We start from the raw sequence: 27,347 nt of genomic DNA, 5'->3' as shown, positions 1-27,347 counted from the left end.
GATTTTCACAGGAATAGAGGAAGGCAGGGTAAGAGGTGGGAAGTGCAGGTGAATGGAAAATGAAGACTCTAGAGCACATTACAGAACAAATTTTTCCTGGCCCCAAGATGCAAATGATTTTTGCACAAACACACAGCAGAGAGGTCTTTTGCATATTGTAGTCTCTATCTCAGTTGTGGCTTTTTTGCTGTAGTTGGTGATCCTGACAGTCTGATCTCATTGGAGTGAACAGAACAGGTTGAACTCTGTCTGTTGTATTTTTTAAGGGCTTTTCTTTGTAGTAATCTGTTAAATTTTCCTCACAGGCCAGTTCTCTGCTCAAAGCAAAGGAACCCAGCATGGCAGATGCAAATCCTTCTGAAAGCACTCACTTTCGGGTCATCCAAAGCTCTCCTGTAGAGGAGTTTAACACAGTGTCTCCTCTACCTGCCCTTGGACAAGCAGATGCAGCAATTGCTGATGAAAGTGAGCCCTTACCAGCTGAGACAAATAAGCCAGAGACAGAGCTGCCAGGAGCAGCTGAACCCCCATTGCCTGCAAATGAAGAAATAAAGCAAGCTGCAGCTTGCTCAGCCCAACCCACTGGCAAGACGGATTCCCCTTCCAGAAAGAAAGGTAAAGGTGTTGATCCTGCACTTTTATATGCATGGCTTTATCTTCAAATTTTATGGTGATAAAGCATTTTATTGCCATATAAATTAATCCATGCCCTGAAGGCACTTTCAGATCAGAAAAGGAATAAGCTTTGGAATGAGCCTTCAAAACCTGAGTTGTGCATCAAGCTGTTCACATGAGATATGTATTAGATGATTCTTCTTGGTGTGAAGTTGTTGGCAGTTCTGTGCATGTGAGCAAGACTACAAAACTTGCTCCCTTTGACAGATTTGGGGATTTTACTTTTATGTATAAGCAGACTGTAGATCTGCTGATTCACCTGAGTGATGTGTTGCTGGAAATTGTGGAAACTCTCTGCTCTAGTGCAAAGTTGTAGTATGTCTTTTGCACAATGAACAGATTTGCCATAAAATAAGGACAAGTTTCTTGGCCTCTTCCCCATGCATTCCACTGTCTTTGAAAACAAAAAAATGATGTGTTTCTCTGCTTACTATTCAGTCCTTGTATAGATTTTCTGATTGTTTTTGTTACGCTTGGTGTTGGAAATTGAGACAGTGAGAAGTTGTGGGTTTGAGAATGAATTCCAAATTAGGTTTTGACCTTACAGTGGTTACTTATCTAGGTGTACTGGCAACAAGAGGGTAGAGGTGGCTCTATGTTGGTCCTAGTGACAGGCCTAGAAGATATGTGTTGTCCCCTACAGAGGTGCATATGCACACACAACACATCAGCTGAATGTGCTTAAAAGTCAGTTGTCTCCCTAATGAGCTAGTTATAGTGTGTTAGTGACCATATTTTAATCTGTTATTTCCCTTTTTCAAGGAGAAAGCTTAGTTCTCAAAGATTCAGTGTTCTGCCTGCCATACTGTGATAATAGGCCTATGCAAATACTTAGAAGGTTTTCCTTTTGCTATTTTCCACTAACTTCTGATTCCCAGTGATTTTGTCTGGGATAGGGAGTCTTTGGCATGTCTCAAAACTAGTCCTCTGCTGTCCTGTTTTAATTCATAGTTTGAACAATGTATACAGACTACTTGTTTTGAGATTTTTGGCAGTATCATTTTGTACAAATGCATTTCACAAACTTTTATAACTTTCTGGTTTCTCAGTTATAAAATGAATAGCTAAACAGTAATAACAGCTCTGTACCGCTACTCAGAAAATATTAATTAATAGGTTTATTTGTTCTGTCCCTTGCAGACAAACGGAGTCGGCATCTTGGTGCTGATGGTGTCTATTTAGATGACCTCACTGACATGGATCCAGAAGTTGCTGCACTTTATTTCCCCAAAAAGTATAAGTCTTTTGCTTATATTTTTACTTTCTAAAGAGCTCTTTTCACCTTCCATATTTAGATCAAACTCTTCATTGCCAACCAGATAAGATGTGTTTTTCAGGGTTCAAGCAGAGATGAAGGCAGAAGGAAAATAAAATTTTCTAGAGAGGGATATTAGAGCTTTTGGAAGGTACTGCATTTGAACCTGAGAAAGGTGCTTATAGCTGGTTTTCTGTTTTGGTCAATTAAGCATCATATATTGATTGTGGATGGTTATCTAATATACACTGATGTTTGTGAGTGTTACTCACATGTCCTGGGAGAGCAGGTGGCCTTGGGATATATTTATCCCTGTGTCCTGACTTACTACCATAAAGATTACATCTTACTGGTACCAGTATTAGCAGAAAATTATTGGTCTAATGTTGCTTTACTGTGGTTGATTCACCTATAAATGTTAATGTGAGAAAATAATTTTTGGAAGATGAATGACAGAATTACATATGAAAATACTGCATTCTGAACATACAATTTCCAGCTTGTTCTGATCTTTATTGGAGTGTCTTGCAACATTTATAGTTCTCTTTCAACATATGCTCTAGTCACTTGATGAAAGTCATTAAGCAACAACTAAAGTAGCTTGTGTATTTTACTTTTCTTTTTTTGCTTGCTTAAACTCAGCTGCTGTAATATTAACATTTCAGTAAAACTGAGAAGGAAGTTATATGGGGAAAATGTTGGATTGAAAATTTCTCAAATGCATTCATAGAAATCTGAAGTGGAAATCAGAGTTTGATGAGCTTGAACTTTGTAATATTGATCTCATCAGAGTTTAAGTGGGTATAATGATTTATTGTTTCTGAAAATTTTAATTCTATTAGTTTACATGTAGAGTGTTTTATTTATATATACATAAATACACAAACATACACAATTTATTTGCATTTAGCTATCAGTTTATATAGTTGATATAAATTAAATAGTAAACTTACATGCTTATTCTTGTTCCCATGTGGGAATAGTTTTACTAGTATAAACTCTGATTATTGTACCATTTTTTTGTCTACTAAGACTGTACAGTTTATTGTCTTATTTTCCTAGCTCTTATAAATAAGTGAAGCTATAATTATACATGCCTTGTTTAGACAAGTAAGCAGAAGCAATCTAATATTGGAGGCCGCACGAGGCCTATATTACTTTCTTTTGCTGTAAAAATTAAACAAGGGCGGTTTATTTTTTTTTTCTCTATTATTTTTTTTTCCTTTTTTTTTTTTTTCCTAAGCCTGTATATGTTAAAGGGAGTGAATTTGGGAATGCACACCTGAAGCCTGAATTCCTGATTTTTCTTTTCCAGTGGGGATAATGCCCAAAGCAAGAGCATGGCTGACGTGGGGCCACGGCCGTCCAGCCACTCTCCGCAGTCTGTCGGGAGCTCTGGTGTTGACAGTGGGGCTGAAAGCACCTCGGATGGAGTTCGGGATTTGCCCTCCATCGCCATTTCTCTCTGCGGAGGCCTTACTGAGAACAAAGAGATAACCAAAGGTACAGGATGACCGTGTGAATTGCAGACATGTGCTGGCAGCTGGGTTTGATCTTCCCAGCCTGAGGCTGCAGAGCCCTCCTGTGGCTGTACTCAGCACTGGGTTGAGAAGACAGATACTGGCCGTATAATGATGAACTTCCTAGAACTTCTCCTGATTTTTAACACATTTGAACAATCCACCATATATGAAAGTTTTTGGAATTATTTTATTGATATTTTTACTTCCAATAGTGCTATGTCTTGTATCACAGTAGTAGTGTTAATGGTGCTTTTGCCACTTAGTGTAGTATATAGCTAGGAAATTCACAGCTGTTGGAGTCAGGAGTGAAAAAGGTGGTCCATAAATGGGAACATGAGGAGAAGGAATTGAAAAGTTCAACCTGATTCCTGCCTTACCTCCAGTTTGTTGTGTAACTTTTAGATAAATCACAGTACTTTGTGCCTTAAACTTCCAGTGGCATAATGTGGCCATGTGAAAATAAATGTGTTAACACTTGCACTTTCTGCAGTAATGTGGTGTCATAAAATCATATGAGCCTGATGCTACACTGACAGCTGCTCACAAGCTACTTATTAAAGTGTTTCAAATATCCTGTGATTTATTTGAGTCATACTGTCATCTGGATCAGTTGTAAATTACATAATTTTTCTAAAAGGAGATTTTCCTCCCTCACAGTTCAATCCTTAAGCTTTCAATTTAGGTTGTATTTTGAAAGGAAAGACACCCAGAAACAAAGAAACCCTCATCTTCTGAGGCTGAAAGTCTCTGAACAACTTGCTTCCATATTGCAGTTAATCTCAGCACCCTTGTAATGAAGGTGGAACCAATGTGTCTGAGAGGTGCCGAGAGGTTTAGGTTGGTCCGTCCCAGTCATCTCTAAATGCATGCTTTACAAATGTAACTTCTTTTCCCCCACAGAAGAGTTCTTAGAACATGCAGTAACGTATCAGCAGTTTGTGGACAATCCTGCTATCATTGATGACCCTAACCTTGTGGTTAAGATTGGAAATAAGTAAGTATATTTCAGAAAAAAAAATTACTGTTGTAAAGAGAAACTTCTTTGTCCCTTCAGTGCATTACATTGTATAATTGTAGCTGAAAACCGGGTTTTGAATTTTTGTAGCTTGGATTCATCCAGAAAGAGTCAACTCCCTAATGAATTCAGGTCCTTCTAGTTACCTTTCCTCCTTTGAACTGAAAGTGAAGAGCAGTTTCAGATGACCTATTACTGACACAGTTTGAATTTCAAGAAGCTGTTACTAAATGCTAATAGTATTCACATTCAATTGACAGAGTAAAAATGAAATACGATGTGAACTTGCTAAGGCTTGCCCTGAGCCAGTTTGAATAATTAATATTTACCCGGATACATCAGTCTGCTTCCAGTCACTCAGTACCGAGCAATTTTTTTTAATATACTGAATATTTTGCCAATATGCCTCTGTGGAGGCATTGCTTTTCAAGGTTTGTCAAACTTCACCGATTAAATATAAGGCTTCCATTTCTGTAAGGCTAAGACATTATTTTGTATGTTTATAATTGCTGGCAGAAGGGCAGTGCTGTGTTCTAAGCCAGATGCAGCTTTTTGGGGGGTTCTTTTACTTGAGAGTTCCTTGCACCTTGCAAACAGAGGAGAGATCATGGGTTTGTGCTGCACTTAGAGGTTTGGCTACCCTTAGTCACAGACATGGCTCATGCAAGGTTGATGTACCAGGTGGTAGTTTATATTGTGCATGCTGCAGCCTCATACCTGACCTCAGCTCTCTGTGGTTTGAGGTGAGTCACTCATTGCTTCCCTGACACTGTTCTCTGAATCTGATGGTAGTATTTATCTGCCTGCTGAATGTACTGGGGAGAGAGGAGGCCTTAGTGAGGATCATGAATGTCATATTCTCTTAATGTCATGTGAACTTTACCTTCCCTAGACAATGGGTTCTGTAATTGTCCTGCTGTCTGCAACAGGGGTTGAGCTGTGTTCAACATCTAAATGCAGGAGCTTGACATCCTACAGACTGCAGCCCCTAAGTTTTATGTGGTTCCTTGGTGGAAAAGCAGTGAAAAAAGCTTGTAAAAATGTGGCTTATGCTGTGGTAAAGAGGAATACAGTAAGGCCTGTGGCTGGATGGATGCAACCAGAGAGTTGCAGTCAACTGCTCTGTCCAGATGGAAGCTGGTGTCCCTGAGGGCTCTGTCTTGGGGACTGCTGCTCTTCAGTATATTTGTCAATGACATAGACAGTGGGGACCAAGTGCACCGTCAGCACATTTGCAGATGACATAAAGCTGAGTGGTGCAGTGGAATCAACAAAAGGAGGTGATACTATCTAGAGGGACCTAAACAAACTTGAAGAGAGGGCCCACAAGAAACTCATGAAATTCAAGAAGTTAAAATGCAAGCTGGTTTGGGGCAATCTCAGATATGAGTTCAGGCTGGGAGATGAACTTGTTGACAACAGTTCTGTTGAGAAGAATTTGGTGGTTCTGGTGAATGAAAATCCCTTCCAACCCAGCCATTCTGTGATTCTATGATGACTTGAGTAATGTGTGACAAACACCCTTTCTACTCATGGCCTAGCTTCTCTTGCATACCCTGAAAAATATATGTGATAAATACCTGTGAGCATTCTGTGGAATTAGATGGGTCTGTTATTACTAGTGCAGGTCAGAGTTTGACCTGTGCTTCATGGCTTTAACCTGCCAGGTGGTGAATACCAGGTAGATTGTGAATTGGGACTTTGGGATTCCAAAATGCTGTAATTGTCTCCCTTGCATGCCCAGGTACTACAACTGGACGACAGCTGGTCCCCTTCTACTGGCAATGCAGGCATTCCAGAAACCCTTGCCAAAGGTGAGATTGAACATGAAGGCTGGTAAGAGGAGGAGTTTGGAAATGATGCCACTGATTAAGGGAGGGAAATGGGTTGTATGAGAGAATCTGCAAATCAGTAAAATCTACCCGCACATAATAATTCATCTGTCTTGTGATGGCCTAAATAAGGACTAAGTTTAGTCTGTGACTAGTGTTTGTTTGTTAGGCTAAAGTTATTACAACTATTTTAAAGTAGGAAAACTTCTTTTTTACTTCATTAGTATGGATTTTAAACATAAATTATATTGACCCATGTTAGTGTTTGCTGTAGCCAATACTTGGTGTTTGCTTTCTGTTTTATGTATGTACAGCATATATTATTAAGGCAATATAAATAACCTCAGTGAATAAGGTTTAAATGCTGGATGAGGAAGGCCTACAGCTTGCTAGCTTTTTGTTTCTCAGTTAATTGTTCATAACCCAGGTAGGTAGTGCCAGATAGCTCTATGACTGTGCAACAACACCATGTGTTGTCTTATATAAATGTGCTGAAGAAGTTAGTTCAATGCCACATGACCTGGTAATGTAATTTACAATACTGTAAATGTATCTAAAGCAGTAGTATCACCACTATCAAAATTTTGTGTCCTGGTTAGACACAGATTTAATACATTTTTGAACCTAAACTTTTCTCCTGCCGTTTGCAGCACTTCACATATCTTTGGGATTTTTCTGTGTGAATTCAAATGCTATCTCTACTATGGACTAAAAATTTCTATAAAGCCCAGAATACTCTCTGCCAGTGTTTCTTTCTTAGTGCCACATTTCCTCTATATGCAGTCATGTGCAGCTGCATGGTACCATCCCAGTATAAAATAAATTTGGCCTAAAAATCCCAAGTATCTGGTACACATGGCTTAAATGTCAAAGATGTCACAGAGCCAGATGTTTCATGCATTACTGCAAATGTTCTGGTAATCATCAAAGGTGGGATTCATCCCATGGAACTCAAATGCCCACAGAAATTATCCTACTCTATATTTGTTGGGTACTCACACAGAGTAATTCAGGCCTTGATAGGTATCTCTTGGGTCTTCAGTGCAATAAAAATAATGTAAGATAACTGCATTTTAAGTTAAACACTTTAAAGCCTGAGCCAGATGTCTTGGGTTTTGCCTAGGATGGGTAAATGTAAAGAAGTGTTATAAAATATTTTCCATAATGTTGCAGCAGATGGCAATTCTTTCAACAGCTTTATACATATGTCCTTATTCATATAGGTTATCAGTTGAGAAAAATCTTCTATGAGTGTGTAATTCCAAATGTGCTTGGGGTTTTTAAATGGTTAATTTATATTCTGAATGCTGATAACTTTTTTGAGACTGCAGTTTTAATTTAGTGGAGAAGCCAATATTTATAGTTGGAACAATCTGTATGTTTGGAAAGGTTTACTTGGTTTACTGTACCTCTGAAACTAAAATGACTCGTTTTTGTTACCAGTCATCCTACTGGTTTTCTTCATCATTTGTTACGTAGAGTTTTGATTTGCTATAGTAATGAAGTTAGGGAATTGAAATACTAAGATAATTTAATAAGAAACAGAGTTTATGAAGTGTCTGAAAATGTAAGTTTTTGTAAAAAAAATTTACTGATGTTCTGTAAAATACACTTCAATGCACATCTTATTACAAGCATTCCCCCACTAAAATTCTATAGGTCATCTGCTTGAAGTTGACATGTTTGAGAATCTAATTAAATTGTAGCTGTTTTTCTCAATTGTGGTACTCCATTCTCCATAGCTTCATCTGCTCCCTGTTTTCCTTATTTTGTTTGAAAAACTCAACTTTATTCCTCTGTCATTTCTTTTTTCTCATATACTTTAGATAATATAGTGAAGAAAACCTATAGAAAAACTGAGAAAAGGAATCCATTGTGCTACACATTATCTGAACACAACTCCCTCTTAAATGCTAAGAGTTCTTGGCTTTTAAATTTAAAAAAAAAAAAAATGATAACATCACAGCTTTATTTTGATAACCTTACTTGCAGTGGAAGCTATCATCTCAGAAATATAGTGGCCATACTGTTCAAGGGTGTACCAAACCCTGTGGCCAATTTTACCTTAATATTTTTCTGTTCCTTCTGTTGCTTCTCTCTGAATGAAAAAATTCAGCTCCCCTTGTTAAAATGCATAAGGCTCCAGCCATTATGGATATTGAAAGAAATTTTTCTACTGGTGTCTAGTATGTAGAACCAATGTAAAGTAGAAAAGGTTTATACAAGAAACTATTCTGACATTTTCAGACAAGTTCATAGCATGAAATTTCATAAACTCATAAGTTATAAACTCATAAAAGCTAGTAACTGCTTTTTGCTAAGCTGGTGATTAAATACAAACTTTGTAAATAACTCTCTTGCATGTCAGTTTGTTACTGTTTTGCATGATGCCTCCTTCAGGAAGTGATATTTTAATTTTTTTTTAATGTATAATTTGTACTAAAAAACTTAGAAACAGCAGATCCTCCATTCTAGACATTATACTAATATCTCTTTATGCTTTTTTTTCTTCTTTGATTTGATTTATTTTTCATTTTCCTTTTAAAAATATCATAAGTATTCATGCTTAAGTTACTTCAGAGCAGCTCTGGATACCATTAGATTTTGCTTTAGTAGAATTTATGGTCCACAGACAGTATGTTTACTTTTATTCTATTTATTATCAGTTAAAATTGTGTGTTTGGCACTTTTTCATTTACGTATGTCAGGTTGTCCTTTATTTTGGGCCTTTTTTATGTTACCATCCATTTATCACAGGCAACTGTGGAATCTATAATGAGGGACAAGATGCCAAAGAAAGGTGGAAGATGGTGGTTTTCATGGCGAGGGAGGAACAGCACTATTAAAGAGGTAAGTTTAAGAAGCAAGCAGAGTTTCCTTCTGTTTGCAGTGAGAAGGCTGGGTATCAGCATATTCATCCGTCAGAACTTTCCTTCAGAGGGTAACTTGGTACTCGGTTTGACTGAGTAAATACACATTAAACATGGTCTGAAGTCTGGTTTGTTTTGACTGCAGAAGGCTTTGGATCCGACCGGAAACATTTTCCTGAAGAGTTTTGATTTATTTTCATTACACAGATCTGGGGCAGTGGTATCTAATGTATTAAATCTCTGTTTGGAAACCTAGAATCAGAGTTGTGCCACTAATTTAAAGTTTTCACTCAGATTACCTACCTTTCAGCATCTTTCTTTTGATGGTCGAAGGGCAGACATATTTATGAATAGAGTGAGCTGTAAAACTCAGCAAAACCTAAGATGGCAAACTGACTATATATATTGGTTTGAAAGTCTTTTGATTTCTTTTCAGAGCATTAGAAGTTTGTGATAACAATCTTAAAGTGATGGATGAACATTGGAAAATTGAAAAAACCAAAGCTGTATATAAAGTATTGTTGGCTAGTAAAACCTCTTCATATTAATTTATACTACTGAAGCATTAATACTTGAGGGGAGAAAATGACTTTTAATACAATTTCATGGTTGTGCCTCTGTCAAGAACTTCTTTAACCTTGCATGAGATAACCATTGTACTGTTCTGTGGGTATGGGTTTCAGAGCATGAGATTTTAGTTTTGTAGTTATTTGAAGTTTTTAGGATTTTCTCTGGAAGTATTTACTTCTCTCTTGAGTTGTAGCAACTTTAAATGGAGCTATGTAAAGCAGAATTATTCGCTATTTAAAAATCTTTTGGAATGACTTTGTTAGTGTTCAGCATCTACTCAAGATAAAAGCAATTTAGAAAGTTTTACTGGATTTAAGATTTAAATGATTCTCTGAAAGGTAATTTGTGGGTAATTGAAAGGTAATTTTTTTTCCTTCTCCCAGGTCATACTTTGCTTTCTCAGGTGAAATCTAGCTATTTGAGTTGTATGAACTGAGTTATCAGCTCCATAGCTGATACCAGAACTTCAACAGTACCAGATGTTAAACCTGGTATTTCCCTACTTGTTCCCTGCAAAACTAAATTATTGTTCTGAGTTTTATAGTTGCAGTTTTTAGTTCTTTGTACTGCCTTTATTCTTTAAGGGTTTTATTTTGCCTACCAAGGAGACACACATACTGTTCATTTTTACCAAATCTGTACAAGGCAAAATTTGATTTTCAGATATTTTTCTAAAAACATGTACTTTCTGCTCAGCAGGATATGCACAGCTACTCATACTTGTATTTTTACAGGAAACAAAGCCAGAGCAAGGTATGAGTGAGAGTGGACTTACAGAAGACTCTTCACAGATGAGCAGGGCAAACAGGTACACCCAAAAATAATCTGTACCTGAAAACAAGTAAGAGTGACATTTAAAACAAAAGCAAGTTACCTCACCTATTCTAACAAAGAAATACTGTCTCAGTGAAATACTTTCAATTTGTTACTCATTGCACCACAGAAGTCCAAATAGGAGGCCCCTACCCATGGTAGGGCTACAGACATTGTGAGTGCACTCTGGCATTTCTGTGGTTTGGCTGGCAGCTCTGGGACACACATTCCAGCAGCCTGGAAACAAACTGTAATTGGAACAGTTCTCCAAAGCTACATGTATTCTTCTAGAGTTTCTAAGGGAACATCAGAGATGAACCCAAGCTGTTGTCAGATCCCAGTGGCTTAAATTTTTTTATTTATTTAGACTTATGGCCTGACAAATTAGTTGCTTCCTGCATATTTTGGAAATTAGGGACTTTCCAGAGTGTTTTCCACAGGCAATAGTCGTGGTTTCCAGGATTGCAGAAGTCTCTTCCTTCTTGTGCTCCTAAGTAATCACAGTGTATAGTCAGAATCTCACCTTGGAGGGTTCCATAAGATGAGTTTTAGCTTTAGAGGGATGAGTTAGGGACAGCTCTCCTACCTTGTTCCTTTTCTGTGCAAATACATCTTAATGTAAAGACATCTTGTTTGTGCTGGCTGCAGTTACAGCTGAAAAGGACCAGATTCAAATATGCTTCATGCTCAATAAGTAAGGTTCAGGGGTTGCCCTTCTGGAACAAAAAGCTCTCATTCTTTCTGGTGATCAGAAGATGCAGTCCAGGCAAATGTGCTGGAAGGAGGATTCCTCATTCTGTAGGAGATTAGCTGTTGTCTCCATTGCCTCTCTGAGATCAAGAGCCAGAATAAATTGGAAAGGCTGATTTTCTTTTTAAGGATGGCAAGTGACATAGAGGTCTGTTTCTTACATGGTTGTTTAAAAATAAGGTTTAAAGTGGTATTAAGAGTTCAAGCAGACTAGATTCTGAATTCTGTTTGTTTAAATTTTAACTGGCCTTAGAAATCTCTCGTTAAAAATTGTTGTTTGCAAGCAAAATATGACAAGTGGAATGTTGAGTAAAGCTTTTGAGATTACATGTCACAAAGAATAAGATAGTCATGACATGCAGTACCTTGATATTGGGTCAAGACTGCCTAACATCAAACTCCAGGTATGATTGAAATAAAAGGCCAAATATTGATTGTTGAAAGAGTTTTAACTTACAGCTACAGTGCTAGTTTTTTTTTTTTTACTGTAGGAAAACGTTATTTCTGAGGAAGAATACCCTTAAGAAGTTTCTAAAAAATGGTTGTAGGAGAACAAAGGTAATTATTCCAATGCGCATTTAAACAGAGGACTGTGAGGGAGCTCAGGTTTTATGACTTTCCATCATTGTATTCTGAACAGTGAAATCTTGCAAATCCCAGAAAAGAATAATCCAGTTATCTGAAGTTGCTTATTGAAAGAACAGGAGAAGTTATTTTGTATAATAGAACTTCCATAACTTGCATTTTTTTAAAATTAATTTTTAAATTCTTTGTGGGAGGATAGAAGAGGGAAAGAGAAAGCCAGCATAGCAAGTGCCTCTTTCTTCTTTTGAGAACAGAGGATTTTTTTTGTAGTTATAGTATCTAATTGGTATTATTTTTGTATCATATGAGATTTTTGAGTTAACATAATACATGAATTTATATTCATTAAATTTAAGTAATGAACCTGTTGTTACAGCCATTAATTTGCCTGTAACAATCCAAGTTTGAATAATGGGAAATGTGTGAATGAAAGTTTGGTACTTCACTGATATATTAAAACTCATGATATGAATGACCTCCTGTGAGACAGTACTTGGTATCAGAGAATCAATGACTTATTTGGTGACTCACTGTTAATGCATTTTTAATGGATACTGAGATGCATTTACTGACATGATAACATCATTTTCTGTGTGTGCAATGTTCCAGAATAAAAGATGAATCTTCTTCAAGCGATGAAGACCCTAGAGCTGCCAAACAAAACCTCGGGTCATTACAAACCAACTCCAGTCATCTCTCGTTATTGTCTGGAATCAGTTACAAAAAATCACTTCGCCTCACTTCTGACCAACTTGTGAGTTAATTTTACATCCTTGTTCTGAAATGGCATTTCTAATACAACATAAATCTTTACTGTTACTCAGGCTTCAAAGCTTAATTAGCTCTTACGTTTCACATTTAATTCTCTTGTTGTATTTTTCAAAAAAGCCTTTTCCCTTCTCTTTTCTGTAGTAAACATGAATGTTGTTCCTTGCAGCAAGTGCTTGGGTTTGGAGGTGGGATCTCATTTAGAAAAATATCAAATTCCAAAGTGTGTATTTGTCACCTGAGAAAGTGTATTGGAACAATATCCTTCCTTGTAGTATGTGAAATGTGTATAAGTTAACAGGCATCTCTTCTTTCTTCTTCCTCTCTTTTCCTTTTCTCTCATTTATAGGCAGATAGTAATATTTTGCATAAATACAGTTTTCTGTTAGTAACTTCTGAAAGAGCTGCTTGTGAATTTATAATGAGCCCAGACTATTGATTTCTTTGGAGTTTATTAATTTCTTTGAAGCCAATTCTCTTCCTGTTTTGGCTAATGATGACAAAACTGTTGCAGTTTTGTGTCCTGAACATTTCAGTTTGACCTGGAAAAATGGGTTACTATAGAGAAATACTTCTTGTCATCTTAGGTACAGATAATTAATTTTCTGAAGGAAACCTGAGGCATACAGCATTTAACAGCCCATCACTCACTGTCTGGATAATTTGTAAGAAATGCAGTTTTTCCCAAGAGGCAGATGAGATGTGTTGATTATTTTCTGTTGCAAAGAGAGAGCAGGGATTACACAAATGAAGTGGGACTTTTCAGTTTCAGAAACCTTGCAGAAATTAACTGACGTTAAAACTACTCTTAAATTGGTTTCTTGATGAAACAGTGGGTGAGATTCATCAGTTACCCATGAGTTCTGTATTCTCACCTCCTTTCCACTTTTTAACTAATTGAAAAGTTGCAATGAAAGATAATGAAGGAAAAGATATACTGAGTATGAAATTCCTTGGTCTTGGGAAAATGAACAGCTAGGTTCTCAAATAGAATGAAATCAGTAGCCTCTTGTCCCACATGTCACTAAGTGGCACAGGAGACAGTGAAGGGTAGCAAAGTGTGAGAGTTAGGGATAGTTAGTGTAGGCTGAAGGGTAATAATTCATGTGATGTGAGAGGTCAATTACTGTACAAAAGAGATAAAATACTGTAGAACACAAATCCCCCTAGAAAAGGGTCTTAATTACAGTTTATGGAACTTTTTGTTACTCAGATTTCTCTCTGCATATCTATCTGCCTTTCAGATGGGAAACGCCCATAAATGGTCCCCATTCCATCATTTGTTACTGTTTATGTGAACATCAGGGGATTTTTTTTAAATTTACCTGACTGTGAAACAGATTTTTTTTGTTTATTTGTTTTGTTCTGTTCTAGAAATCAATGCCTAGTATACATCACACAGGGTAAACCTCTGCTGTTGTTACTTAGAATATCTCTACTGAAAGCAATAAAATTCAGTGTGACCAAATTGAGCTGACTGGTTGGATGCTAAGTGCCCAGCTAAGCCACTCTGTCACTCCCCTTCTCAGTGGGACGGGAGAGAGAACATAAGGTCGATAAGCAAAGAGAAAAACAAGTATATTCTCTACTTCCCACCAGTGAGGGATGCTCAGCTACTTCACAGAAAGCAGGGCTTCAGCTCTGGGAGGCAGACATTGTAAAATAACAAATGCCCCTCGTTCCTCCTCCTTTCCTTAACTTTTATGTCTAAGGTGATGTATGGTATGGAGTACCCCTTTGGTTAATTTGGATTATCTGGCCTGGTTGTGTCCCTTCTCAGGATCCTGCCTACCCCCAGCCCTTTGATGGGGGGGGAATGTTGGAAGGACAGTGCTGGTGCTGTGCCAGCACTGCTCAGCAGTGCCCAAAGCACCAACACCTTTCCAGCTGCCAGTGCAAAGCACAGCATTGTGAGGGCAGCTGTGGGGAAATTAGTTCCAGCTCAGCCAGACCTAATACAATTTCTACCCCGTTCCATACCGTTTGTATCACACTCAGTTCCCACATAATTGATATATCTTCTAACTGTTCCATTGTATTTATTTCTCATTATTGAAATCCCTCCTTACCCACAGATTCAACTTAACTACATTCTTAAATCATCTCTATACCAAACACATGTTTCATTTGCACTATCTTATCCTTTCACAGATACATATTACTTTCCCATTCCATGGGCTTCCTCCACCCCTCCAGATCCATGACTTGGTCTCCATTGCATCAGGATGGGTGGCTGAGACAGGAGGGCAAGCATACCTGATTGGTGCCACCAGACACTGGTCCAGCTCGGGTCCTCATTACATTGCCCTCTGTGCAAAATTCATTCTTCATCAATTCATGTCATTGCTGCTACTTTGCTTTCTGCAGCATAAAACTTATACCACAGATTATTTATCCCTGAGGCACATACTGGTTCTAGAACCTCTGTCTTTCTGAATTGCCCACCAAGTACACTCTAATCTTTGGGCAAAACCAATCCCACAAATGGATTTGACTTTATGGGAGGAGAAATCCACACCAGTTTCCCCAGCCAAATATTCCAAGGCAGCTTTTACACTGTATCCATTTCAGATTCTTAGTTTGTTGATCACCTTGCTGATAATGTCTTGCAGAAAAGCTTAAAGCTCAAGAATGGCCCCAATGATGTGACCTTTAGTGTTACAACCCAGTATCAAGGCACTTGCCGCTGTGAAGGCACCATTTACCTATGGAATTGGGATGATAAAGTTGTTATTTCTGATATTGATGGAACAATCACACGGTGAGTTCATTAACAGGGAGAGACTTTATATACAAGGATTTTCCTCTTTAGTTTAAAGGAAAACATTAATAAGGAATGTTAGTCACAGAATCTTCATATACAAATGTTTTGGGACATTTGGTCTCTTGTTTCTGATTTTCTTTGGTTGATTGTTAATTTTTTTTTTTAATTTTTAAAATTTGGCTTTCAAACAATACAACAGTCTTTAGTTGAATTCTTAATTTAATAGACACATGCCATATGTGTCCATTTTTTGTCACCTGTTGGTGTTTCATGATAGTATTTACAGCAGTATTGGAGGACCTTCTGCAACATTATGACCTTTTTGTTACATCACACTCATGAAGTAGGTAGTAATTAAAAGGAGTAATTAAATGTGAAGGAGTAATTAAAAGGAAGAAACATGTGAATTTTTATTTTAAATGGCATTCCTGGGGCATTCCAGTGTTAGGCATTATTAGAAGACTAGACTTCAAAATCAATGTCAGAACTAGAATCTGATTGAAAGTTTCAGATTAGTACTTAGGGTAGAACTCACAGTTTTGGCATGACCAAAATGATTCACTGACTGGCTGGCTTCTATTTATTTAGTGTATTTAACACTGGGGAAGACAATTGTGTGTGGAATAGGGAAAGCATGAAATAAAAATGCAAGCATTGTCTTTTGAAGTGAGGTGTTTAATTTGTTTTGAATTCAATTTCTTTCAAAATCAAATTTAGCTATATCTATTTAGGAAAAAGAAGAAGGAAAAAATAATTTTCAAGAACAATCTGAGGGAAATTAAAATACTTGATTTAAACTGAAACTCTCTTCTTATGGTTTATCCATTGTATGTCAAACTTCTCATTTGGTGCCAACATAAATTAACACCTCTCCCCACTTCACTTTTTTAAGCTTCAGTAAAGTGAGAGGGATCTATTCTCTCTGCTATTGATCTGCCCAGAGTTACTGAATCATTTCACCTTAAAATGCCAATGCCAATCCATCCTAAGCCACTGCCCAATATTTCTTCCTCTAAGATACAAGTTATTCAGGGTGTTGACTTTTTGCTGTGTATCTGTACAGTGCTTTTTAAAGCAAGATGCTTATTTGCACTATTTGTTATTAGAGTGTAAATAATTTTCTATCATATAAAGCAGGAAATACATTGAAGCTAACAAATATTTCAAAATAGTTTACACCTGACCAACTACTGGCTTAATGTGGAGAAGTTAGTTTGAAGTAAGCTGGAATGTGACTTACCTCATACTTTCAATTTGCCATAAACTTAAATTATGGGTAGGTTTGGTTTATTTAGAAAACAGTGTAAACCTTAAAAAGTTTGTTTAGCATTGGTGACCTCCTAGAGGTCTGAGTGATGGCCTGTGTGCTGTGACTTCTGTATTACCTTTTGGGGCACAGGCTTATCCATTTTGGGGCACAGGAGTAATTTAAACAATGTGGCCAAGGATGAGAATGTCAGTCTATCTTAAAAAAAAGGGAAATAAACTAATTCTCTTCTGATGACAATCAGTCTCTTATGGAATACCTTCTTTTCATTTACAGCTACCCAAGTAAGTTAGTGGGATTTGTATACTTGACTGTTATAATAAGTATGGGTTTTTTTCAGCTCATTTATATTGTTTTTCCTTTATTCAGGTCAGATACTTTAGGTCATATTTTGCCAACTCTTGGCAAAGACTGGACACACCAAGGGATTGCGAAGTTGTACCATAAAGTGAGCCAGTGAGTATTCAGTAAATGTGTTCATGCATCTGTGCCTTGTGTTTATTCATTTGCACATAAAAATTTAAATTTCTCCAGGCTTCTCTTAACCTACAAGGGTGACAGTTTCATCAAGTCCTTGTTGCTTTACTGATGATTACACAGTGTGTCTCCTGCATGGTATCCAGAGCAAAACCTGCTTTGTAACAAAAGCAAAAGCCCCATATCTGTGAGTGGTGATTCCCCTTCCAACCAGCCCAAACAGATACAGAAAGTGCCCAAGACTGCAGTAATTTGAATGAGTTATGCAGTTGCAGAAAGTGGAGCTTTCTTGCAAACTGCGAATTGCAGCAGTATTAATTCATAAGATGCTAATATACCTTCCTTTCACTCCTTATTGAAGAAATGCATAAAGACTGTGGCCCAGGGTGGTCGCTGTAGTTGGAATTCTTCTTGCTAACTTGACTTACCTGGAGTTGTGCAGGGATGGAACCTAGAACTTATGGAATGAATCTGTTTGGGGGAGTTCCCTTTCTTTCCACTGAGTAGAAAGGGAGTTCAGTGAAACAGATTTGATTTGAACTGTCCAAACATCCAGCTTCTAGTCAAGCAAGATAAATCTCATCCTTAAAGCACAGCACAATGTCTTATCTTGACTAGAAATCTATTTTGGATACTCACTACTAATACTATTGTTGTTTTGCTGCAAGACATTGATGATGATCTGCTGATTGTATAATTTATTTCTATATGTAAGTGTTGCTAATCTATTGTTAAATTGCAAGGTTAGGAAGGATCAGTCTTAAAATATTTATGTAATTGGTTAATTTTGAGAGCAAGTGATAAGTAAAAGTTGCTTAAAAAAAAGTTGCTTAAAATGCAATTTTAAATTATTGGAAGTCAATAAGGACCGTTCTGTGAAGGACCTAAGGAAAAGGCTTTAACCTGCTGTATTATAGGCCACTATCTGACCTGCACTGATGTCTGGTGGTCCACAGTAATAAATACTTTCCATGCCATTGGAGCTGGGACTTGGATTAATCATGTTTACTTGTGGCTTTTGCATCATATGTAATTCTAGGAGAAAGATGGGCATCTTCCAAAAGTAGCTCAATATACCTGGGATCTAACCATATTTAGAAAAAAAATATTTTTTACCATTAGCTCTTGGGGAAGTATCAGGAAACAGTATATCAGCTATGCTTTAGGTCAGTTAATGTCATTAACATTATATCCAGGTATGACCTAGAGCAATGCTTTCCAAGACAATGGGGATGTTTCTTCTGATGAAGATGAACAGGAGAGAAAAAATTAGACTGTACCAGCTCATGTGTGGTGATGTGTAGGAATGTCTCTAGGTGATCAAGGCTAGTGCAAAAGTACAGGTGTGCTGTTGGTTCCCTGGATGCATTTTGCAATGTAGCCAAACCATTTTATACACTGGAAGATCAAAGACAGAGTATGGGGATCTTTGTAATTACCCCTTGAGAGAAAAAAAGGAAATGAGGGAAAAATGAATTGATGTCTGAATGGGGTCAGATGGAGTATCTGATTTTCATTTTTACATGGAGAATTAGTGATTGCTGTTTTCTTTTATTGCAAGAATGTCAGCTTTTCTTATATATTTAAATTACCATAAATGTTTGAAGAGCCTCTGGTACATATCACAACTCTCCTCTTAGTTAATCTGATTTGTTCTGTGTACTAGAGTTATGCTAAGGTTCATTTAATACTTTTTGTTTTGCATAGATGATGAATTATAAATTATGGGTGTTGGAATCTAAATTATGCCAGAGACACTTGTCTGCACGTTAGACAAACATGTTCACAGAAAAGACAGGACAGTCTGGGAATTCACATGCTGAGTTTTGTGTATAACCTCTGCAATACATTTGGTGAAGATGTTAATTAATTTTTTTAATTGCAGTTGTTATTTCTGTGCCTGCCAGCATTATCAGTTGTTAGGGCTTTGATGATCATAAACATAGGGGAAAAATAGATTTGAGTCTTGTTGGTTTTCAAATTACTGAGTTAATTACGTAGTGGCTAGATAGTACAGCTGAACCCCATATAAATGCTTAATGGATAGATCTAATGACCATGTGTGCGCTGAATACTGTATTTCTTTATTTTATGAAAAGTAATTTTTAATAGGAATTGGAAAGTAAGCTGCTATTAAGTTGAACTAATATCAGATTGGATTCTGTTCTATCATGAACAGAATCAAAAGCACTGTGACTTACACCAAAACTTCAATTTCAGTGTCAAGTTAAAGACTTTTTCTCATACTGTGTTTTGAAGCTCAAGTTGTTCCAGCTTGAGAAAATATGTTACTGCTGGACATCTTTTTTTGCAGAGGCCTGAGAGGCAGGAATGCAACACTGTTAATATAACAAAAGCCAATATACCATTGTCTGCTTATGTCAAGTGTTTTCCTCTTTGCAAATGTCTTTTCAGTTAATTCTAAGGGCAGTGGTTCCACCACACAGGGGTGGAAGGGTAACCATAAGGAGTCGTAAGTCTTGAGAGGAGCAGAGATAAATGAGCTCTCTTTAGGTGTAATCACTAAATGTAGCAGGGCTAGATGGGTTTTACTTATCCAGTTTTTTTTGCATATGTGTTTTTACTTTTTTTAAATGAAGTCTGGGTTAAACATACTATTTAACAGCCATGATCTGATTCATGTAAAAGTAAACCCTCAAAATTATTTCTGTCTAAACACTCGCTTTATTTTTACAGTAGTTTCTTCTTTTATATCTGCTCACAGAAATGGATATAAATTTTTGTACTGCTCAGCACGAGCTATTGGAATGGCAGGCATGACCAGAGGATACTTGCACTGGGTCAATGAAAGAGGAACTGTGCTGCCTCAGGGGCCAGTTTTGCTGAGTCCAAGCAGCCTATTCTCAGCTCTTCACAGGTAATGCAATTTTACTTTTGCAGAGAAGGAAACTCTGAGGTTGGTGGAGGCTGAATTACCAGCTTTTTTAAGTGGGAATGCTTGAAATAATTAATTAATTTGTTTTTTACAATTAAGAAGAAATTTTGTTAGAGAAATACCAAAATTCAGTAGTTACTCAATTCCTGTTTTTTACCTAGTTTGTATTTTAGCTGTATATTAAGGCACAGCTGTGTTCACTGTTTACCAGTAGGTACTGCTTGGTGACTTCATGTGTTTAACATCGTGTGTTTATATTTAGCTATGGGACAAATGTGGACATTTTCATAGCAATCACTCTTCTCTTTACCTGTAAGGTGTTCCAATTGGCATAAGTATATTTTTGTTGAAGGTTGTTTCTTGATGAGTTTTGAAGAAATTAATGTGGAAATGAAATTAACTTTCTATATGCCTGACTGCACTCTGGGATTCTGTGAGGACAGTGTTATCTTTTCTAGGTGTTGAACTGTGGTGAGTGAATAATAACAGCGCAGATTATGAATATTGTACCTTCTGCCTAATTCAGCGAAGCATGTCAAGTGATTACTGAAAATATTTTAAGCTGTTAAAAGCTGCTGTGACAAGATATATTTCATTAGAATTTTTAATGGAAGGTTGTTCAGATGCTCTCCTGATTGAGTGACATGCTACAGGCTGTCTTACCAGTCGTGTTCTAAATATAAGAAACCTTGGAGGTATTACAGTGCACTTCTCAGACTGATTAATAAATGCAGTGAAAGGTAGTTACTCTTACTTTATGCTCCTTGTATCTAGAAATACGTTTAAAATTATACTACTTCTGGTATCTTAAGTTTAGACTAAGGAATGCCCATTTGCAGTGTATGCTATTGTAACTGCTGAGGTGTATGGGCAATAAATGACTTCACTGTTTTATCCATAAATTTAATCCTTGTAGGTTTGAGATCAGGTGAATGTGGGACTGAGGAAAGTGGTTTTATTCATCTTTTGCATATCCTCAGGCATTGATTTACACATGGATCTACTCTTCCAAAGGGCTGCTTTACTCCCATGAAGCTGTACTATTCACATCTTCCTTGACATTTGTGTTGGTATTAGGATCTAGGATTCTGAGCTTCTTAAGTGTTTTTGTGTCATGCTGGCATCTTCCTATGTTATGGGAACTCCAGACGCTGCCACCTGTTCAGTCCTCTTGCCAAGAGAAGCTGTCGTGAAAGGGCTTTTGCCCAGAGATGAGCTAACTCCTGCGTTCATTAATGAATTCTCTGTTCAAGAAGCAGCTGAAGAGAAATAGAAAATCCCCTAACTTTTGATAATTAACAGTGGTGGAGAACCTGACTGTAATTCTGTCTTAACAGGCTGAGGTGCTTTTAGCACATATGGTGATTGCAATCCTTTTAAAAATAAAATAAAAAAAAAAAACAAAAAAAAGCACCATAAACAGTGAGGGCTCATATAATCTATGAATCATTCTGCAGTTCTCAGGAGGCAGTTTACTTGGTAAGAGTTTATTCCTCATAAAGATTGATTTAGCAGCTACTCCCTGTAATCCACTATTTTTGCTCTCTAGACATCATTGTAATATAGATTTCAATAGAAGTTACCTTGTATCAGAGGATTTATTTACTGTGCCCATTATGTAAGCTTGGGAATACTGTTTTGTCATCATGGGCAATCTGACTTCTAAAAGATTTATTGGATGCTATGCAGTAGTATCTAGCTAGGTGAAAATGTTGAATAAGGAAGATAAAATGGTTTATGGTGTATTTCATGTGTACTTATTCAACTTCCCTTTTTTATTTTTTCAGGGAGGTCATAGAAAAGAAACCAGAAAAATTTAAAGTTCAGTGTTTGACAGACATCAAGAATTTGTTTTATCCTAACACAGAACCCTTTTATGCTGCTTTTGGAAACAGACCTGCTGTAAGTAATAGGTGCATTTATTTCTATTGCAGAGAACAGAAATGTTGCTGTTATTTCATGGTTCTGTTGTATTAGAACCTAGAAGCTTTAAATGAGAATTAGGAACATTTTATTAGGCCCTGTAAAAAAGAAAGTATTAAGGTTCTTCCTCAAAAATACCATGATGTAGGATTCAGAGATGGAAGAGCAGCAGAGTAACTATGTATATCTGCATAAATTAGCAGTTAAGCTTGTGAAGAAACAGTGATCTCATTTTAATCCACACAGATACAGTGTCAGTGAGATAACTGTGGGCAGGCAGAAAATATTTAAGATTAATGTTGGTGGGATTGACACTTCAAACTCCTGAGTACACTCAAAAGACCTTGAATGTCCCATTGAAGTCAGAAAGGTTCTACTTGATATGTAAAGTGATATGTTTGGCATAGAAAAGGAAAGACAGATCTCTGTCACTCATTGGAAGACTGGATATTTGGGCTAACGAAAGCTCCTCTTCCTGCCCTTGACCAAAGAATGTTGTTATGCATCTAGAGAAGGAAACAGTGTCATGGGCTTGGGCTGAGGGGGGACCCTGGCATGTAATTATCCCTTCTTTAAAAGCATTATGTCAGAGCTTACAGAGCTCCTCACTATCCTATTGCTGTATTGAATTGTTATATTGTAGTCAGCTTAGTTTCCATTATCAAAGCACTTTTAAACATATGATTATGAAATAACTTTTTAAAAACTTCTGTGATGTTGTATTACAGCTAATAACTACCTCTAGTTCAATTTTTTTGAACCACAGGGAAACATGCATTAAAATAATGATTATATTTCAATATTATTTCAAGTAAAACAGTAAGTTACTGTTTCTGAAGTAATTACTAGTAGCTCACTCCCATGCGTGATGCCAGAGTGCAGGCTTCAGGTGTGAAACATGCTACAGGTTTTGCTTAGCTCAGCTTTCTCAATTTTCTGCTCTGCGTTTTCTGTTGTTTTTTAAGTTGTTTTTTGTAGTTTTGTTTTGTTATGTTTTTAGTTTGGATTGTTTTTTCCAAGAACAAACTCAGGGAAATTTCTGTACACATGGGTGTTACAGGTGTAGATAGTGTGTGGACTGCCGTGATGCTGAATTCTTAAAGTGACTGCTCTTCACTTTTGTTCAGTTACTTAATTTTTTTGAACAGCCTTTACAATATAGAAATAAAACCAAACTTTGTAGCTTCATTAGCATTCCAGTTTTTCACCATCTTGGCTTTTAAAACCATGATTTATATTAGCAAAATGGAAATTGGTTTTGCTCTGATCTTCTGGGAGATATTTTAAACTTTGGTTTTGTCAAGCTTTTCTTCATATGAATATGCCACAAATCTGAACTCAGGAGATACATGATGGCTTTAGTATAGGCATATTTGTTATGAATTTTGTGACCTTGTCCTTAAAAAATAATTCCTGTTTTATGTCAGTTACATTTCAACAGCTGTAACTGTTGCAACGTACTTGGTACAATGCACACAGGACATCAAATATTCTCTGAAAGAAAAATGAAGGTGCTTTTACACCAGATGTCATTAGTTCTTTACTGAATGTTATTATTGTGTCGAGGGAAGTTACTAAAAAATTGTGGCCAACTTCTTATCTAGTAGCAAATTGTCTGTTTCATGAACAGTTCATTAGATTGACCTCATTTATAACATAATGGAGAATTTCAGGCACACAATAACTAGGTAAATGTAGTGCCAGTTCTGTGTAAATATGTTCTTGCTGTAAAATATTACAGCAAGATTACACGTGGATTTGCAAAGGCAGAATCGTGATTTTTCATTTTTTATATTCTTTTTAGGATGTTTATTCATACAAACAAGTCGGGGTTTCTTTAAACAGAATATTTACAGTTAATCCCAAAGGAGAACTTATACAAGAGCATGCAAAAACAAACATCTCATCGTAAGTAATCTTTTATCCCTAACACTTTATGGACTAAGTTAATTTGCTGTATCTTATGACTCAAATTGCCCAAAGATCCATTCAGCTGTAGAAATTCAAGATTGTTTTGAATGCTTCAAACAAAACAAAAAAGATTTAGAATAAAATACAGACTTTCCACTTCCCTTCAGTTAAACTGACAAAAAGAAATTTTTTGTATTTAGTATAATCCATCTACTTTAGTCATGTAAAAGATTTAGAAGTGGATGATTTAGTCTGTATAAAAATGAAACTCACTAGTTTGCTGACACCATCTGCCTTTTCCTGGCCTTTTCAAAGTTTTCTTTTCCTGGATCTCCTATCTAAAAGAACCAAAAAAACAAAATCTGAAGAGCGGTTCAAGTGCTTCCAGAAAGATGCTTAGGCACTGGTAACCCCTAATACTGGAATGGCTTTTAATAATGTTAAGTGCTGGTGTCCTTAATTGAAGGGGAGCCATATCTGTATAAAATATGAATAATCAGTTGAGCAGGGAGCTGTTTGAGCCAAGCAGGACAGAAATGAAGAAGCAGAATGTTGTGATTGAATATTTTAGCAGATGATCTGGGTGTAAAATGGCATCTGTTTCTCACTAGGTAAGTATCATTTGTTAGAATGAAGGGATTAGAATGAATTTCTTATCCTAACTGTAAATCCTTTCTGGAAGCTGGGCACCAAAATTAAATTTAGTTTTATTCCTTTGAGAAGGGTGACTTGCCCACTTTGTCTTTTTGTAAATATAGTCATGCCTGAGTGGTTGGGGGCATTAAAGAAATGAAAATGAAAAGGTTCAGCTTTTTTTTTTGTTTTGTTTTGTTTTGTTTTCCAGCTATGTCCGACTCTGTGAAGTGGTAGACCATATTTTCCCTTTGCTGAAAAGAAGTCATTCTTCAGACTTCCCATGTTCTGACACCTACAGCCAGTTCACCTACTGGAGAGAACCTCTGCCTCCATTTGAAACTCAGGATGTACATCCAGCCTCATCTTAACCCCATCTCCAAATTGTTGGTCTCACTTCAAATAATGGGTTGGCTTGTGTTGGAAGGACACTACTTGGCTTTTGCTGTTGACAGTTCAGTTGGAATCTGTGAAGTTTTGAGCATTGTAATCCTCTGTTGTGAGCAAACTTGGAATGCTTTTTTTATGCTTTTTATATACTTAGTCAGGTTTCCAGACAAGAGGAGTCTTGCTAGAAATAGGAGTTGCTTTTCTAGGTCCTCTCTCAGCTCCTCAAATTTTGCCATGCACTTTCATTATATAAGATCAATTAAAAGTGCAGTGATGCTGGGGTTGCAGGTAAAACATGCCATAAGGTTGTAAAGTGATTCCACATCTGTTCTGCATCACTGAAGCCATCTTCCATCCTGTCAGAACCCCTTGCCAGTAAGGGAGCTGAAGGTGCTCACCATTCCTGACATTATCTGGTGTTACAGACAGGGATTGCAATCTATATATCAAAATCCTGCTCTCTGAAGGAGCAATTGATTCTTCCCCTCTCCCCTTGCTTGACCAACAACTGTTTGTTTAAGAGTTAATTATTGGTCTAGATTCTCAGCAGATGTAAATCAGTGTAGCTGTGAAACCCAATTGAGCTGTGTTTGATTTATTCCAGCCTGTTTTGACATGGGACATTTCTGAGGAAATTAGTTATGTGTATTCTAAATAGAAAGTACATTAAATAGGATGCCAGATTCTTTCAGTCTTTCTCAGTCTGAGAACTATCATGCTTCAAGAGTAGCTTTTTGGATCAAGGTAAGTGTTCAAATGGAAAATACAGGCCACTGTGGATAGTGCCCGCCTTACTGAAGTGGCTGATTTTGAGTAAACACATCTTTCACACACAGTGTGCTGAGGTTGAAGATTTTTTACTGAGCCAAAAATAGTAAGGATTTTATCAAAATGGAATAGTTTTGTTTGAAATATTATTTTGGTTAAAATGTGAATTTTGATGCTGGTGAATGATGTATCTCAGGTTTTTACTGTATGGATTTTTTTGCTTTGTTTTGTATCATAAAGAATGGATACTTTTAGTGCAATTTACTCTCCTTTAAGGCAATGAAATAGCCTCTTTTCTTTTTTTTTCCTTATTTATCCAGACACAAGCTGTAGATATTGCTTTTGACAGCCTTAAGACTGAACTGTGTGCACTAAAAGCAATACTGTGGATCAGTTGATAACATTTTTCAAATGGTCTGCCTTTAGACAATGTGGTACTTAAAATATGGACTCCAAGTGCCCACATGCCAAATTATTTCAAATGTGTCGTAGTTAGGAAAGAAACTTACTTCTTCTTTTTGAAATACACTGAAAAGTCTAATTGCTCTCTGAAATGCTGAAAATGGCATCATGGGTTTCTGTGTACATTGTATTTCAGTATGACTACACTGGTGGTTCACAAGCTGTGGTCTCTGCCAGCCTGTGATCCGAGGCTATAGTAGGTGTTTTGCAACTGCTTTGTAGTGTTTTCACTTAAGAGTTTAATAACAGGAAGGCAGAGTGGTCCAGCAGAAATTTTAAGATGTGATTGTGGTTGGCTATCACCCAGAAATTTGGAAATGACTGCTCTGGATCACATTTGTTCTGTAACAACAGATTCTGGTTTTACACATCAAGAGTGATAGCAGTGTAGATAGGATGGTAACTCTCTGGTAGGGTTTTTCTAAGTTTACTACTGAAGACTTTATCTGGGATCTTAGTGGGCCAATTAATGTTTTCTCTGTGCCTTCAATAGTAATGAGAACAAGTGCAATGCTTTACATAGCTGCAGTGTGCAGTGGAGAGTCCTCCCCAAGTCTTCTTTTCACATGAAGGTTGCTACTTCAGGAAAGGTAAATATCTGCTTTGGACATATCAGGACACAAAGAGGAAGAAATGAGTATTTGATAAGCCAGAACTGATTGTGTTCTCTTGAAAGTTTAAAGCAAATGCAAATATCTTTTTACTTCAAGGTGTAAGAAATACGGGGTAGATTTTCTGAAAGACAATCAGTGGGGATTGCAGATTGCCAAACTGAGATGGTTTCATCTCTAAATGTAGCCACACTTTCCTTTAATTATCTGTTAATACTTGTCATTAATGATTGAATATATGGACAGATGTACTAGCTGCATCCTATTTAAATTCAGTTTTGGTAAAGGCCTACTTCAAGCCATTTATTATGTAAGATATATAAAATAAAACAGTGAGAGGCTGACAGTTTTGTGGTTTTTATCCTTAACAGTAGTTAAAATCTATTTTCCCAAGATGCTACACACAGCAGCTCCTACCAGAAAAGATGGTCCCTGAATGTTCTCCACAATTAAAGCCTGTGATATAACTTAATAAATATATATTATAACTTAATAAATAGGCAGTCCAGGGTTGTTTGTTGGCTTTAGTGTTTAAAACCAAATGATAGTGTGAATGAGGAACTATTTTAATTGTCAGATCACAGTGGCC

General features: G+C 36.8%; 1 protein-coding gene across 7 annotated transcripts in view; it reads left to right on the top strand.

The window, feature by feature from the left end:
* Positions 1 to 27,104, top strand: part of LPIN1 (lipin 1) — a 78,845-nt gene extending 51,741 nt beyond the window's left edge. For 4 of the 7 annotated variants that reach the window (XM_085576279.1, XM_085576277.1, XM_085576278.1 and 1 more), the window contains 15 exons: positions 306 to 615; positions 1,816 to 1,909; positions 3,246 to 3,433; positions 4,354 to 4,447; positions 6,213 to 6,282; positions 8,858 to 8,935; positions 9,058 to 9,150; positions 10,475 to 10,548; positions 12,498 to 12,642; positions 15,269 to 15,417; positions 17,057 to 17,143; positions 19,890 to 20,042; positions 21,848 to 21,962; positions 23,788 to 23,891; positions 24,739 to 27,104. In XM_085576279.1, the coding sequence (XP_085432405.1) occupies positions 306 to 615; positions 1,816 to 1,909; positions 3,246 to 3,433; positions 4,354 to 4,447; positions 6,213 to 6,282; positions 8,858 to 8,935; positions 9,058 to 9,150; positions 10,475 to 10,548; positions 12,498 to 12,642; positions 15,269 to 15,417; positions 17,057 to 17,143; positions 19,890 to 20,042; positions 21,848 to 21,962; positions 23,788 to 23,891; positions 24,739 to 24,898 (1,914 nt within the window). In that variant the 3' untranslated portion in view covers positions 24,899 to 27,104. The remainder of the gene's footprint in view (positions 1 to 305; positions 616 to 1,815; positions 1,910 to 3,245; positions 3,434 to 4,353; positions 4,448 to 6,212; positions 6,283 to 8,857; positions 8,936 to 9,057; positions 9,151 to 10,474; positions 10,549 to 12,497; positions 12,643 to 15,268; positions 15,418 to 17,056; positions 17,144 to 19,889; positions 20,043 to 21,847; positions 21,963 to 23,787; positions 23,892 to 24,738) is intronic. The other 3 variants (XM_021525386.3, XM_021525389.3, XM_085576282.1) reach the window with 1 other exon arrangement.
* The last annotated feature ends 243 nt before the right edge of the window (positions 27,105 to 27,347 follow it).

The sequence above is a fragment of the Lonchura striata genome, chromosome 3 (assembly GCF_050655825.1).
Source record: "Lonchura striata isolate lonStrDom1 chromosome 3, ASM5065582v1, whole genome shotgun sequence".
Classification (NCBI taxonomy): domain Eukaryota; kingdom Metazoa; phylum Chordata; class Aves; order Passeriformes; family Estrildidae; genus Lonchura; species Lonchura striata.
Note: the sequence above shows the minus strand (reverse complement) of the source record. Positions and strands in the feature narration are given on the sequence as shown.